Genomic DNA, 12410 nt, shown 5'->3' on the forward strand with positions numbered 1-12410 from the left:
CTAGATGTGCTTTGCCCAGATTCATAGATCAGAGTGAAGTATGAAGATAAATTTGTGGACTGTTGATAACAGTTGGATTAAGTCTTTTATTAAAAATAATGTTTTTCTTTGTCTGTTGTAACAGTTTCTGATTTAAAGTCTATTTTGTCAGATATTAGTATAGCCACTCCAGCTCTTTTTTGGTTACTATTTGCATGGATATATTTTTCTATCCTTTCGCTTTCAACCTATTTGTGTCTTTGGATCAAAAGTGAGCCTTTTATAGATATGATAGCATATCATTGAATTATGTTTTATTTTTTTAGCCTATTATGCCAACTGCTACCTTTTTTTTTAAGTTCTACCAGTTTATTGCTACCAACCCATCTCCCTCCACCCTCATGCACGCACGCTCAGTCATGTAACCTCATGGACTGCAGCCCGCCAGGCTCCTCTGTCCATGGACTTTTCCAGGCAAGAATACTGGAGTGGGTTGCCATTTCCTTCTCCAAACTGCTACCTTTTAATCAGAGAGTTAAATTCATTTCCATTTAAAGACTTCTGCCATTTTGGTATTTTTCTATATGTCATATCTTCCCCCCCCAACTCCTCTATGATGACTTTAAAAATTGTTTTATTTTATTTTTATTGAAGCATAGTTGATTTACAATATTGTGTTAGTTTCAGGTGCACAGAAAAGTGCTTCAGTTACACATACATACATACATATTTTTTTCAGATTCTTTTCCCTTATAAGTTATTATAAAATATTGAATACAATTCCCTGGGTTATACAGTAGGGCCTTGTTGGGTTATTTTATATATAGTAGTACATATCTACCATATCTAATCTCAAGCTCCTAATTTGTGTTTAATTGATTTTTTTTCCCACTCTACTGTTTTGGTTGCCTTCTCATTCATTTCTCTCTCTCTCTAGCAGTTACTCTGGTGTTTACAAATTTTTTTCTACTGGGGTTTACAATTAACACCTTACATTTAATAACAATCTAGTGGGGGTTAACACCAACTTAGCTTCAATAGTATATAAAAACTCTGCTCCTGTACAGTTTCAGCCCTCTCTCTTTGTAGTGTTACTGTCAGGAATTATATCTTTATATGCTGCTGCTAAGTCACTTCAGTCGTGTCCGACTCTCTGCGACCCCATAGACGGCATCTCACCAGGCTCCGCCGTCCCTGGGATTCTCCAGGCAAGAATACTGAAGTGGGTTGCCATTTCCTTCTCCAGTGCATGAAAGGGAAAAGTGAAAGTGAAGTTGCTCAGTCGTGTCCGACTCTTAGCGACCCCATGGACTGCAGCCTACCAGGCTCCTCCGTCCATGGGGTTTTCCAGGCAAGAGTACTGGAGTGGGGTGCCATTGCCTTCTCTGTCTTCATATGCTATGGACCCATTAACATAGATTTGTTATTTTATGCATTTGTCTTTTAAATCATATAGGAGAAAAACAGAGTTACAAAACAAAAATAACAATAAGGCAGGCTTTTATATTTACCTTTGTAGTTACCTTACTGGATTCTTTATTTCTTTGTATGGCTTGAGTTGCTGTCTAGTGCCATTTAATTTTAGCCTGAAGGATTACTTTTGGCATTTCTTGTAGAGCAGGTTTACTAGCTATGCTGCTGCTAAGTTGCTTCAGTTGTGTCCGACTCTGTGCGACCCCATAGACTATAACCTCCCTTAATTTTTGTTTATCTGAGAATGTCTTAGTTTCTCTTTCACTTTTTGAAAAATGATGTATTTATTTATTTAATTTGATTGTGCTGGGTTCTCACTGCTGTGTGAGGGCTTTCTCTATTTGCAGCAATGGGGGGCTACTCCTCGTTGTGGTACCTGAACTTCTCATTGTGGTGTGGTGGCTTCTCTTGCTGCAGAGCACAGGTTCTAGGCTCTTGGGCTTCAGTAGTTACAGCACATGGGCTCAGTAGTTACATCTCTAAGGCTTTAGAGTGCAGGCTCGGTAACTGTGGTTCATGGGCTTCGTTGTTCCACAGCATGTGGAATCTTCCCGAACCAGGGATTGGACCTGTGTCCCCTGCATTGGCAGGTGTATTCTTATCCACCGTACCACCAGGGAAGTTCACGTTTCTCTTTCACTTTTGAAGGATATTTTTGCCACATACATAGCTCTTGTTTGAAATGTGTTTTTTTTTTTTTTTCCTTTTTGCACTTTAAGTATATCATCCTACTGCCTTCTGGTCTCCATGGTTTCTGATGAGAAATTAGCAACTAATCATATCGAAGATCCTTTGTATATGATGAGTCATTTCTCTCTTATTGTTTTTAAGATGCTCTTTTTGTCCTTGTCTTTTGATAGTTTGATTATAATGTGTCTCAGTGAGGATTTTTTGAGTTTATACTACCTGGAATTTATTGACCTTTATAGATGTGTAGATTTTCATATCTTTCATTGAGTTTGGGGAGTTTGGGGTTATTATATCTTCAAATATTCTTTCTGCCTCTCTCTTCTGTCCTTCTGGAATTCCCACTGTGCATATGTTGATCCACTTGATGGTATCTTGTAGGTTTCTTAGTCTCTGCTCATTTTTCTTAATCCTTTTTATCTTTCTGCTCCTCAGACTGGATAATCTCCAAGTATCTTCTGGTTTGCTGATTTTTCTTTCTGCCTTTTTAAATCTGCTGATGACACCACTACTGAATTTTTCATATTAGTTACTTTTGAACTCCAGAATTTCTATTTGGTCCTTTTTTATAATTCCTGTTTCTTTACTGATATTCTCTACTTGGTGAGATGTTGTTCTGGTTTTCTTCAGTCTTTTGTGCATATTTAAAACTGTTGATTAAAGTCTTTGTCTATTAAATCCAATGTCTGGGTTTCCTAAGGGAAATTTTCTATCAACTTCTTTTTTTCCTGTGAATGGGCCGTATTTTATTATTTCTTTGAAACTCTCATTTTTTTGTTGTTGTTGAAAACTGGACATTTTGATTATTACAATGTGATAATTCTGGAAGTCAGATTCTCCGCCTCCTCAGGGTTTGTTGTTGCTGTTTGTTCGTGAACTGTTGTTTTGTTGAATGACTGTTCTGAACTATTTTTATGGCGACTACATTCTCTATTGTGTGTGGTCACTGAAGTCTCTAAATGACCTGGAGCCAAAAAAAACCAAACTAAAAAATCTTGATCTTTACAGTTGGGCTGTGAGTGTGTGTTTGGGTGTGACTTTAATGCCCTGTCAGGTCATTTACAAGTCGGCCTTAGCCTTTATTCCCTGTCTGCATGGAGCTTGAGGTCAATCAGAGGTGAGAGCTTATGGTCATCTCATGCTTTCTCTGAACATTTGTCCAATCCTGGGTGTGTACGTGGTCTTCTAGACTCCCCGGTATATGCTTTCCAAAGCCTTTTTTCTCTGAAGCATCTCATTCTCTTGTCTTTCTTCCAAGCTTTTTGAGCTTTTTTTTGGAGCTATTGTTTGCTCCAATTGGTTTTTTTTCCCCCCTAGAAGGCAGTGGATAGTTCATTTGCCTTTGGATGTTTTTGACCCCTGCCCTCCATTAGCTACTTCTCCACCCTGGGGGTGTTCCTACTTGGGGAATAAAGAAGACAAGCTTTTAGCACTATTCCTTCAGGGAGTCCCCAGACAGTTTAAAACCACCATAATTCTTTGATATCAAGGTCTCTTCTGCTCCCTCTGACCCCAATAACCCCCAGCAGGGATACAGGCTGCCATCCTCGAGGTGGAGGCTGGAGAAGGATGAGTAGGTTGAAGTGCCACAAAGTTCTCCTGCTGGGTTTCAGTCATCTTTCTCTTCCTCAAGTGTTCCAATGGTGGCTGTAAACTTGTGCATATTTTCTAGAGTTATAGTAAAGTTGACTGACAATTTTTGCTGGTTTTTGGTGTTTCTGAAGAGTTCTTGGCAGAGTTCTTTACTCTTTGCTGACATCACTCGCTGATGACAATTGGCATAATTATTTCCTGAAAGGTTTTTTTTTGTTCCAGCTTGCTATGTATCTTTGGTTAGTTCCCTTTGCCCCCTTCTGAACAAAAGTCTCCCCATATTTAAAATTGGGGGGAGGGGGGTCAGAATTGGACCATATGGTGATATGGTGGAGGTGAAAGCAGCTCTGTGGGTATGTGTGAGGTGCAGAGGGAGTAAAGAAAAGAAGGTAGTGAAGTGTGGGGACGAGGGGGCGCATGGCTAAGTGGAGCCTTGGAGGCTGGGTGGGGTGGGGTGGGGTGGGAAGAGGAAGGTGGAGGTGACACATTCCTGGTGGAGCACTCAGCACTCCTGGGAGGCCCTGTCCCGTGTGACCAGGCAGCCAGAGACAAGGCTCGGGGAGCCATGAACCCTGGCTCTGGGAGGGAACCTGGTGTGATGCCAGGGAGGGCCCCAGCGGTGTGAGACCTGCCTCCCAGGCCTGGGGTGCATCAGCTTGCAGGGAAGGGGCCTACTCCCAGGCTTCAGCTCAGGAGGGGCCTGGGTACTCCTGGGTCGAGCAGTGGATCTGGGTCAGGGAGGGCCAGTACTCTGCTGGCTCTCTGTCAGGGGGCCTCTCTCCATCAACCAGACCTGTTTTACCATCTCTTCCTTCTTACCTCTGCTTCTCTGTGCTTGGCTGCCCCCTCTTCGGGAACACTCGTCCCCCTCGTGCCTGCCTGAAAAATCACAAAGCCACAACAACACGACTTGCTCAGTTAATTAATAATAACCAGTACTCATACAGCGTTTGCTCTAACAGGCACCGACCTGAGTTACACACAATCTGTTTAATCCTCACAAGCACCTCCTGAGGTATTGTCCAACTGTCATTGAACTAATGAGAAAACAAAGGCACAGAAAGGTTAAGGAACTTGCCCAAGGTCCTATGGCATTTGAATGGCCTCGCCAGCATTAAACTGGTGTTGGTTCTAGAGTCCAGCCTCTTAGCAGCCATGCTATCCTGTCTCTCCAGGGTTAAACTGTCCCTTATCTGGTGGTACCATCCTTATCTGTGTCTGGGTCTGTCCATCCCCCAGGCTGGAAGCTCTGAGGACGGTATCCCTTAAGCCTTAGTCTGAGCCCATGAAGGTTCGTTAAATGGACAGATGGAAGGGTAGAAGTCCATTCCCCAGGCCTCCCTATGTGTCTTAGGGTCTGGTTCTTGTTTCCACGAACTCCCCTGGGTGGGTGGGCAGGGAAGGTTACGTGTGCTTGTTCTGGGCTTAAGTTGGGGAAGGACCCCTGAGAGCAGCGTCCCTGAGGGGGCCCAGGAAGTAGCTGGAATCACTGTGTGCTGGGTGGCGGAGTGCTGGGTCTTCAAGGCTGGAACGGAGGTGGGGTAGAAGGAAGGTAGGTCTGGAGGGGCAGCCCCGGGTTTGTGTGAGGTTTTGTGTGAGGCATCGCCGTCTCTTTCCTTGCCATTCCCCTGCTCCCTGCCCTGGTTTGCTTGTCTAGAACAGAAGGTTGGGTCTTCCAGAATTCCAGACAATGCTGAGGGCCAAAAATGAGACCTTGAAGAGTGCGTAGGAGAAAAGAGGGGGAAGATAAAGCTAAGCAGGGAGAGCGGAGAAGGCAGGTGTAGGAGGAGAGTTGCAGGGCCTGGGCATCTCACGCCTTCTGGGTGGACGGTGGCCACTGTGGCTTGCAGTCCAGCATGGAGCGGAGCCTGTGTGGTGGCCGGGACACAGGAGCCCGACTTGATGCCCACTGCCGGGTGAGTCTGAGCCCTTAGAGGTGGCTGGCTGTCCTGAGGACCCGGGGCTGCCCTCCTGTAGGCCTCAGTACCTCCTCTTTGAGCTGGAGATCACCAGTTGGCTGACCTCAGAGGGTGGGGGGAGGCCTAGAGACAGACTCTTCCAGGCTTTCCCCACAGAGCCCCCTCCAACCTCAACACTTCTATCCACCCTCACTCCCCAGAGGCAGTCATGGGACCAGAAAGATCTCTTATGTCCCTCGCCTTTAGTCTTAAAAAATTCACTAAGTGTATTGCGTTCTACTCCAAAACATCCCCACGTTTCTTTCTGTAGAAAATACACTGATTTTCCTTAAAACTGCCGTCAAGGTGAGGTTCCAGGGGCCTCTTTTATGCCGAGTCCCACAGCCCGGTTCCTGGGTGCCACAGGCTGCAGTCCCAGTGAAGCCGGCCGGGAATCCCCGGTGATGTCAGGTGGTCGGGGTCCAGCCAGGGTGGGAGCTGGCAAAGTGGCTCGGGCGCCCCCTCCCCGTTCCCGCCAGCAGGCGTCACCTAAGCCGCCGTTGCCATGGGCCCGCAGCAGATGGCTGGGTTTAGGGTTCCCTGGCGGGCGGTGCGCACGGGATTAGGTGAATTAGGAAGCCCGAGACGTGCTGCCACTGTAGCCGGCCGCCACAGGCCCTCGGCACCATGGAGCCCCCGGCCCATCCCGCCGACCCCGCGGACGCCGCAGACCCCAGCGACGCCGCCGAGGCGCGCGCAAAGCAGCCCGGCAAGGGCAAGTGGGCGCTGGTGCGCAGCCTGAACCAGGCGCTGAAGACACACGCGGTCCTGCCGGTGAGCCCCGGGCCGGAGGCGGGAAGACGCGCCTTTTAGAAGTGGGCGGGCCGCAGGGTCGCAAAACCCCAGGGTGCACAGAGACTCTAATCCTCCGATTCTCCCGTGCCAGTTTCCCTCCGAGCCGGGAGCTTCTGCAGCTGGAAAACGGGAGGTGCCCAGAAGGGGATTCCCTGGTCCAGAGCAGGGAGCACCTCCAGGTGCTTTGAGGGGGCTCGGTGGACCTTTGTGGACTGGCTGACCGGCTGGTAGAAGGCAAGCGTGGCCCGCGAGGCCCCTCCTTCCCTGAAGGTTAGCAACCGAACACTTCCTTACTCACCCACCCCGCTGGCAAGTCAGTCGGACCATCTTTCCCACCTGTGGAAACAGAGTTAAGACCACCAGTGTCCCAGAGTGACTATGAGGATAAAGGAGGGGATGCCTGCGTGCTCAGTCTCTTCAGTCGTGTCCGCCTCTGTGCGACCCCACGGACTGTAGCCCGCCAGGCTCCTCTGTCCATGGGATTCTTCAGGCAAGAATACTGGAGTGGGTTGCCATGCCCTTCTCCAGGGGATCTTCCCCATCCAGGGATCGAACCCTCTTCTCCTCAGTCTCCTGCATTGCACCAGGGAATTCTTTACCTGCTGAGCCACCAGGGAAGCCCCTAAGTGGGGGGGGGGGGGGAGAAAGGGGGGAACATGACCTAAAACAGACTCGTTTTCATTCCACAAACAGGGACTGAACCTCAGACCCTTCCCCGGGGGAGGAAAGAGGCACGAAAGACCAAGGCCTTGCAGGGGAGTCAATATTGATCTGATCCTGGGTTCATGCCTGGGGGAAGGCAAATGGACATAAAGGACAGCAACTCTTTGCCTGGGTCTCTTATCTTCCCAAACACTGACTCCTTCCATTTTAAGGCTGGGGAACACTAAGGCCCAGAGAGATGGAAAGACTAAGCCAAAGTCACACAGCATTGGTGGCAGAAATGGAACCTGAATCCAGAACTCTTTACCTTGTGTTTGTGGTGGATGTGGGCTAGGGTTGTGAAGTACCCTTGAGGACATTTAGGCAAATCCATCTAGGAAGCCAGTGTGTGGGGGCTGGGAGCTGCTCATCTGACAGTGGAGAAGCTGTTACTTTCTCCAGTTTACACAGCCACGCAGGGGCAGGAGTCTGTCACAAATGAAACTTTTGATTCCGGGAAAGCTCCCCAGTGGGGTTCTCCTGACAGGGGGGTGGTAGGGTTGTAGGAATGGGGCCAGATTCCGTCACAGGCTGCCTGGAGTCTGGTTGTGGGGAGAAGCCAGTGGGGTTAAACCTGAGCCCAATGCTCCTTTCCTCTCCTCCCACCCCTCAAAAAACTGTCCTGTTCTTTTACATCTTCCCTCCTCCCCTCCTTCCTTCACCCATCAGCATTTCCTGACCCACCTTGTTTTGGGATTGGGCTCTGCCCTGCAGTTGTTCGCAGTCTCATCAGTAACTGATTCGATGAATGACGGTGGCCAAAGCACTTTCTCACTCTGGGCCTCAGTCCCCTCATCTGTAAAATGGGGACCCTTACAATCCAGCTGCATTCTCATGCCCCAAGCACTTTCCATGGGACAGCGGGAGCTGTCCTCTCAGAGGTTCCCAGGCCCCTGAGTCCTCTTGGAAGCCTCTTAGCTGCTGTTTTTGTTTCTTTCCTCAAGTTCAGATTAAGAGAAGAGAAAATCAAGTCATTGCCCTCCTGCTGACAGTCCTTGGCTAGGAGGGTTCTAAAGTCCCTTCTGTTTGCTTTGGTGCCCCTAGCTGAAGCTTCCAGTGTGCATTTTGGGTCCACTAAGCGTCTCCAGGCAGGTACCCTATTAGTGCTTCCTGTTCTGCTTGCAGAACTGGGCTCAGGGTGGGGCCCGAGGGGGGTGGCTGGGAGACAGCATTGGATTTGGAGTTTGCCAGACTTGGGCTTCATTCCTGGTTCTACCACAAAACACCTGTGTGACCTTGGGCATGGGTCTTGACCTCTTTGAGGAGATGAAGTAGACGTGGAATCCTCTGTCGAAGCGTTGTCATGAGGTTCAATGAGATGGTTAATTCCAGGGAAGTGTGTCAGTCACTACCTGGCCTGCTGCAGGGGTATTGAGTGTGCAGAGAGCAATGTCCTGGTGCCACTGCCCACCACTGCCAGCCTCTGGGAATCAGGTAGTCTCTCTTTTTCTCTCTCACACACATGAACTCTGTCATGTGCTCCCTCTTATACACTCACACCCATGCTCACACACACTCTCACATTCTGATTCTCTCTCTCATTGAGAGAAAGACTTTCTCTATGTTTGGTTCTGGGGAATCACAGATGGAAGACTCAGATCAGCCCCGCCCTCAGGGGGCTGCAGGCTAGTGAGGAGTGGGCACACACAGTGATGACCCAGCCTGGTGCTGGCTGTAAGGGGCAAGCCCAGGGGTCCCGGAGTCTGGAGGAACGCCTGGGTTCTCTTCTCAGCAGCCAGGATGAAGTTTTTAAAAATGTAAATGCATCGTGCTATCCTCTCCTGCTTTAAAATCTTCCAATAGCTTCTTGTCCTACTTAAAGTCCAACTTCCATCCGTGGCTCACAGGGCCCTATGAGCCCGCTGCCCACATCCTCCAAGTGCCCCCTCATCTAGCGTCAACCTGGGGCTCCCCTTACTAGACCCTCTGCTTTTCCTTCACTGCTCTGTCCTCAGAGTCTGGAATGAAACTGGCCCACAGCAGGCTCTCCACAAATGTGCTCCGAATGACTGAACTAACTCTTCAGGGGGTGGGGAGGAGGAGGAAGGAGGTGGGGCAGTGAGGAGGGGTTGGGAAGAGTTGCTGTTTGCTCTTGGATAAATGTCCACTCAGTGGAAAGATGGGGTGAGGAGGGGGAGAGGTGGAACAGAAGAGCCTGAGCAGGGGTGTGTCCAGTGGTCCAGGGTCAGCACTTAGAGAGGGCGAAGAGTGTGGCAGGAAGCACAGCTTGGACTTGGGATTAAAGCAGTCGTGAGCATTAAATAGGGCAGTTTATGGGAAACAACCATACAGCCTGGGCAACAGTAGATACTCAGCAAACACATGAGTTCTCCTCTCCTCCAAGAGGCTCTCAAAATTTTCTTAGTTTTTCTGGGAGAAAGCTTGGGTTTGCAGCTAGCCTGTTTCTAACATGTGCTGACCTCCCATAAAGGGAAGTTCATAGTTCAGCTGGGGCTGAAAAGTAGTTGGTTCTGATGGGGACAGGAAGCCGAAACAGTGAGAAGTCGGCTTTGGTACTCAACGAGCCCACCCCTCAACTGAGGCATGTGGAAACTGAGGTTCAAAGAGGTCAGGGACTTGTCTGAGGCCAAGCAGGTCCCCAAACCCAGTCTCATAGCCCAGAGCAATTTCCACTGGGCCATTCCCATGGGCTCATTTCATTGTGAATCAATTTTAGCAGCTGTTACCTTTCGAACTGCCGCTTGATATTTTTATTGGAATGTCCAGGTTCTTTTACCCTCTAGGGAATTTGGGAACCACCCAAAAAGAACACTCTTATTAAGATTAGAGTAATATCCAAGCTTTTACTCCCAGGCAACAAGAGTCTAAGGGTCCTGGTTCTTGCCCTTCTCTCTCTCAGGCCTGCCTGCCTGCCTGGGGGCCTTGGCCCTTGTCATTACCTCTGCCCAGATTTCTACCCTTGCCCTTTCCTAGCCTGTCTGCTTCTCGCCCTTCAGGTCTCAGTTCAGAGGTTTCCTCCACAGAGTGGCTTCCCCAGCTACTGAATCTCTGCTTGGCTGGCTTGGTCATTCTCCAGCACTGGGGTCACTGTCATCACCACACGACAGCCATCCCAAGTGACCATTACTTGCTCAGTTGTTTGTTTTCTGTCTCCTTCCAACCCGAACGCACTTCCTCAGTTTGTTTTCTGGCTCCTCCCAACTAGAATGTGGACTCCACGCTCACTGCTTGATCCCCAGCATTTAGATCCATCGGTGCCTGGTATCCAGTAGGTGCTCAGTACATGTGTGTTTAATGCATCAGTGCTGAAAGGTGGTTCTTCTAAGTCCGTTCTCTGACTCTGGGCTGCAGATGTGGCTTCCATGCATGCTCACTGAGCGTGTAGTGAGAGCCAGGCCCTCTGCCGGATGCTGCAAGGGACACAGATGTGACGCTCCGCCCGCCCCAGGTCGGGCTGTCCCCACAAGCCAGGGGACAGTGTGGCTGAGAGCGATGTCCACGTGTGTCACGGGGCCCAGCAGTGTCACTGCAGGGAAGTCATAGCTGTGACTGTGAGTGTCGACCTTGGAGGTGATGGAGGCTGTTTGAACGTCCGAGGGAATGCTTCCTTTAGGATGGAGGGGAAGTGGTCTGGGTGCTTTAGTGTTTCTGCCTAAACCTCAGTGAGTCTACTGTACCTGTATATGGTATAGAGCCTTGGGGAGAGCCAGGCTTTGGACAGGCCTGGGTTTGAAGCTGCTCAGCTGTGTGGTCTCAGCTGTTCCCCTCTCTGAGCCTCTGCTTATTCATCTGTAAACTGGGGACAGTCACAACACTGTGTAAGTGCCCAGCCAAGGGCCAGGCACCACAGCTTCCACAAGTGCCGGCTGTCTTCCCTCTTCTGTGGTTGGCACAAGAGCCGCTGGTGGTGGGGGTGGGCACAGCACTGCTTGAAAGGTGTTCCTGATGCCCCTCTCTGCTCACCTGGGACTCTCTCACCCACAGGGTGACTACGTCTGGATGGACCTGAGATCCGGGCAGGAGTTTGATGTGCCCATCGGTGCAGTGGTGAAGCTCTGTGATTCTGGGCAGATCCAGGTGGTGGACGATGAAGGCAATGTGAGTAGCTTATCACCATCCTGCCCTCGTGCCTTAACAGGGACCTAGCAGGGACCAGCCTCCGGGGAAGGGAGACAGTTCCTGGGCCCCACTTCTGCCTCTCAGAGCTCCCTTTCTCCATGGAGCTTTCCTGTTGGCCCCCGTGAGAGGGAACCTCCCCTTCTGTCCCAGGATACTTGTTCTAATTTCCATAAGTACTTTGGTCCATTCTGCCTGGTATTAGGGATGTGTCTCTGTGTGGACGTGTGAGTGTATATGGTGGGGACAGGAAAGTGACGCTAGGCTGGGAGCTCCTCAGGTTCAGGGATGCTTTGAGGTCAGAGAGACTGGATTCAAATCCCATCCTGCCCACTTGATGAGCTATGCAACCTTGGCCAAATCTCTTTCCCTTCTGAACCTCAGTTTCCTCTTCTGTAAAATGGAGATAACAACAACTATCTCAGAGGGTTATTGACATATGTGATATCACACATAAATGCCTCAGAAAAGGGGGAGATGCTCTGAAAACAGCCAATCTGGTTCTGCGGGGTTACGGCATCAGACGAATCCACTGTCCACTCTGGAGCTGCCCAGGAGTCAATCTAACAGTTGAACCCTTTATCTCTTGTGACCCTGAAGGAAAGGGACACGGAAGTGTAAATTTCAGAGGCAGTGAGAGTGGGGCTTTGGGGACAGAAGGAAAGGTCTAAGGTCAGGGTCCTGTCTTAGAGAAGGTGAGTGGGTGGCCTGGATGAGGGGAAGCCTGGGAACTCTGGATGTGTGTTCATGGGCATGGCATATGTGTATGTGGTGGGGGCACATGTAAATGTGGTGCGGAGTACAAGGTTGCGGTTTGGCAGAGACATGAGAGACTGGGGAAATTCAGTTTACCGTAATTTGGGTTGTACCCAACGCTGTGGGTGGTGCTGGGGACATAGAGACTGTCCTGTCTTAGCATCTGAGTCTGATGGACGTGAAAGGGTGCAGTGACTTGGAGAAGAAGGCTCTGTTGCACGTTGGGGCAGGCTCTGGAGGCCAAGTACTGGCCATGGAGAAGGTGGGGGCATCACTATTATCTTTGCAGCCTCCAGAGATACCAGCCTTGGGGTTTGCAAAGCCCTTTAACCCTGGTTCTGTCTTTAAGTCCTCACAGTGTGTGTGAAAGGCAGGGAGGACAGCCTCTGT

At 49.7% G+C, this 12410-nt stretch overlaps 1 protein-coding gene across 5 annotated transcripts in view; it reads left to right on the top strand.

Moving 5' to 3' along the window:
* Positions 1-5477: 5477 nt before the first annotated feature.
* The window catches only part of MYO7A (myosin VIIA), a 98518-nt gene continuing 91585 nt past the window's right edge, over positions 5478-12410 (top strand). For 4 of the 5 annotated variants that reach the window (XR_014069158.1, XM_081543180.1, XM_081543181.1 and 1 more), the window contains exons 1-2: positions 5478-5648; positions 11133-11246. Coding sequence is in view for 4 of the 5 variants with exons in the window: in XM_081543180.1 (XP_081399306.1) it covers positions 5589-5648; positions 11133-11246 (174 nt within the window). In the remaining variant the exon portion in view is untranslated. Of the gene's footprint in view, positions 5649-5961; positions 6465-11132; positions 11247-12410 lie in introns of all 5 variants that reach the window. The other variant, XM_081543179.1, reaches the window with a different exon arrangement.

This window comes from Giraffa tippelskirchi, chromosome 11 (genome assembly GCF_054371585.1).
Source record: "Giraffa tippelskirchi isolate mGirTip1 chromosome 11, T2T-mGirTip1v1.2.pri, whole genome shotgun sequence".
Taxonomy (NCBI): domain Eukaryota; kingdom Metazoa; phylum Chordata; class Mammalia; order Artiodactyla; family Giraffidae; genus Giraffa; species Giraffa tippelskirchi.